The sequence below is a fragment of the Condylura cristata genome, unplaced genomic scaffold, assembly GCF_000260355.1.
Source record: "Condylura cristata isolate star-nosed mole 26May11 unplaced genomic scaffold, ConCri1.0 scaffold00032, whole genome shotgun sequence".
NCBI classification, from domain to species: Eukaryota; Metazoa; Chordata; class Mammalia; order Eulipotyphla; family Talpidae; genus Condylura; species Condylura cristata.
This window is the reverse complement of record NW_004567133.1, coordinates 20,429,241-20,430,718: the sequence shown is the minus strand read 5'-3', so window position 1 is coordinate 20,430,718 and position 1,478 is coordinate 20,429,241. Positions and strand designations below refer to the sequence as shown.

Genomic DNA, 1,478 nt, shown 5'->3' with positions numbered 1-1,478 from the left:
GCTGCCGAGGGGCCCCCACGGGGCAGGAGGGATGGGGGACCAGGGCCCGAGGACGATTTCGAAATCTGGCGTTTCTGTAAACTCCCAGCTCACTGGCCACTTTTAATGCAAACTGTAACAAGCAGCGGCGGGGCGGGGCCCACCCTGACCTGAGGCCTCGCTTGGCCGGCCCTCAGAGGCCCCCAGAGGCCAGACAGCCTAGCGGCCGCCCGTCAAAGTAACTTCTGGGGTGGCCGCTGCAGGGACAGCGCAGGCTGCAGTCACTTCTGGGGCAGTGTCACAGCAGAGCTACACGACACTGCCCTCCGGCTGGAGGGTGACCTCCTCCTCCCTACAGGCTGTGACCAGTGACCTCTACCTGCAGACCGCACCCCTGACCCTGATAGGGCCACAGGAGGTCAGTGGGAGCACAAAACCGGGCGGATCCTCCTGGAGGTGGCCAGTGGGAGGGGCCCGGCCCAGGAGACCCACAGGGTCCTGGCAGCAGCAGGGCAGGGGCTGGTGCGGGAGCGGCAGTGGTGGGCCTGGGGGCAGTATAACGGGCACCTTTGTGGCAAGAAGCTCTGCTGCCCCTCACAGAGCTTCTGGGCGGGCGGTCAGGGCAGGACACCGGGAGGACGATGCCCACTGCCGGCCACGCTTCCGAGACTGCCAGTCCTCTGGGGAAACGCGGGACCTCCCTGACCTCTCGCAAACCTCCTTCCCGTTCCTGACACCTTTGGAAAAACGGCCCTCGGGGGTGTGCGGCGGAGGGCTGCCCGACAGACCGCCAGCGCCCGCCCAGCCCCAGGTGCCCACCAGCTGCTCTGAAGGGCTCCTCCATGCGTGGTGGTTCCGCCTCTCCCGCTGGCCGCCTTTCCGCATCTGTGGTGCAGGCAGGCCGTTGCTTCGCTACGTCGCTCGCAGCCAGCACGGGCTCAGCCGGGCCACTCCCCTCTGTGCCTGGAGAGCCTGTGAGGACACAGGGCTCCTGCCCTGGCTGTTGCCTGAACAAACCCGGAGTCATTCCCGGAACAGGTCAGAGCCACACAGGTCAGAGAAGGTGTCCGGGCCGTCGCTCCTGCTGGACCATGAGGCCTGGGCAGCTGCAGACTGACCTTCCCCAGCCTCAAAAACGCGAACATGCTCGCAGGGAGCCCTCGAGCCCCGCGGGTACAATATATCGGGCGTGCAGCCACCCAAACGCCTCAACTGCTGAGCCTGGCCCAGGTCGCCCGCCAGGGGGCACAAGTCAGCGAGAGGCCCCCCGGGAGGTGCAGGGGCTACTGCCGCCGCTGAGGGGGTTCCGTCCCGCCGCTGCTGACCGCCGCTCCCCAGCGGTGTATTCAGTCCGCCTGCTTGTTCTGTTCCCCGCTCTGTCTCTGGGGAGTGCTCTGTCCCCAACACCTCTGGCCTGTACCCCAGTTCTTGTGCATAAATAAATCTTAAAAAAAAAGACCCCCGTGAGGGTGGAGTGGGGAATGGGACCAAAAACGGGG

At 65.9% G+C, this 1,478-nt stretch overlaps 1 protein-coding gene across 1 annotated transcript in view; it reads right to left on the bottom strand.

Annotated features, from left to right (window-relative positions):
- The window catches only part of UNKL (unkempt family zinc finger-like), a 6,490-nt gene extending 5,626 nt beyond the window's left edge, over nucleotides 1–864 (bottom strand). Inside the window, exon 1 of the mRNA XM_012731703.1 lies at nucleotides 686–864. Coding sequence (XP_012587157.1) covers nucleotides 686–864 — 179 coding nt within the window. The remainder of the gene's footprint in view (nucleotides 1–685) is intronic.
- Between the last annotated feature and the right edge of the window lie 614 nt (nucleotides 865–1,478).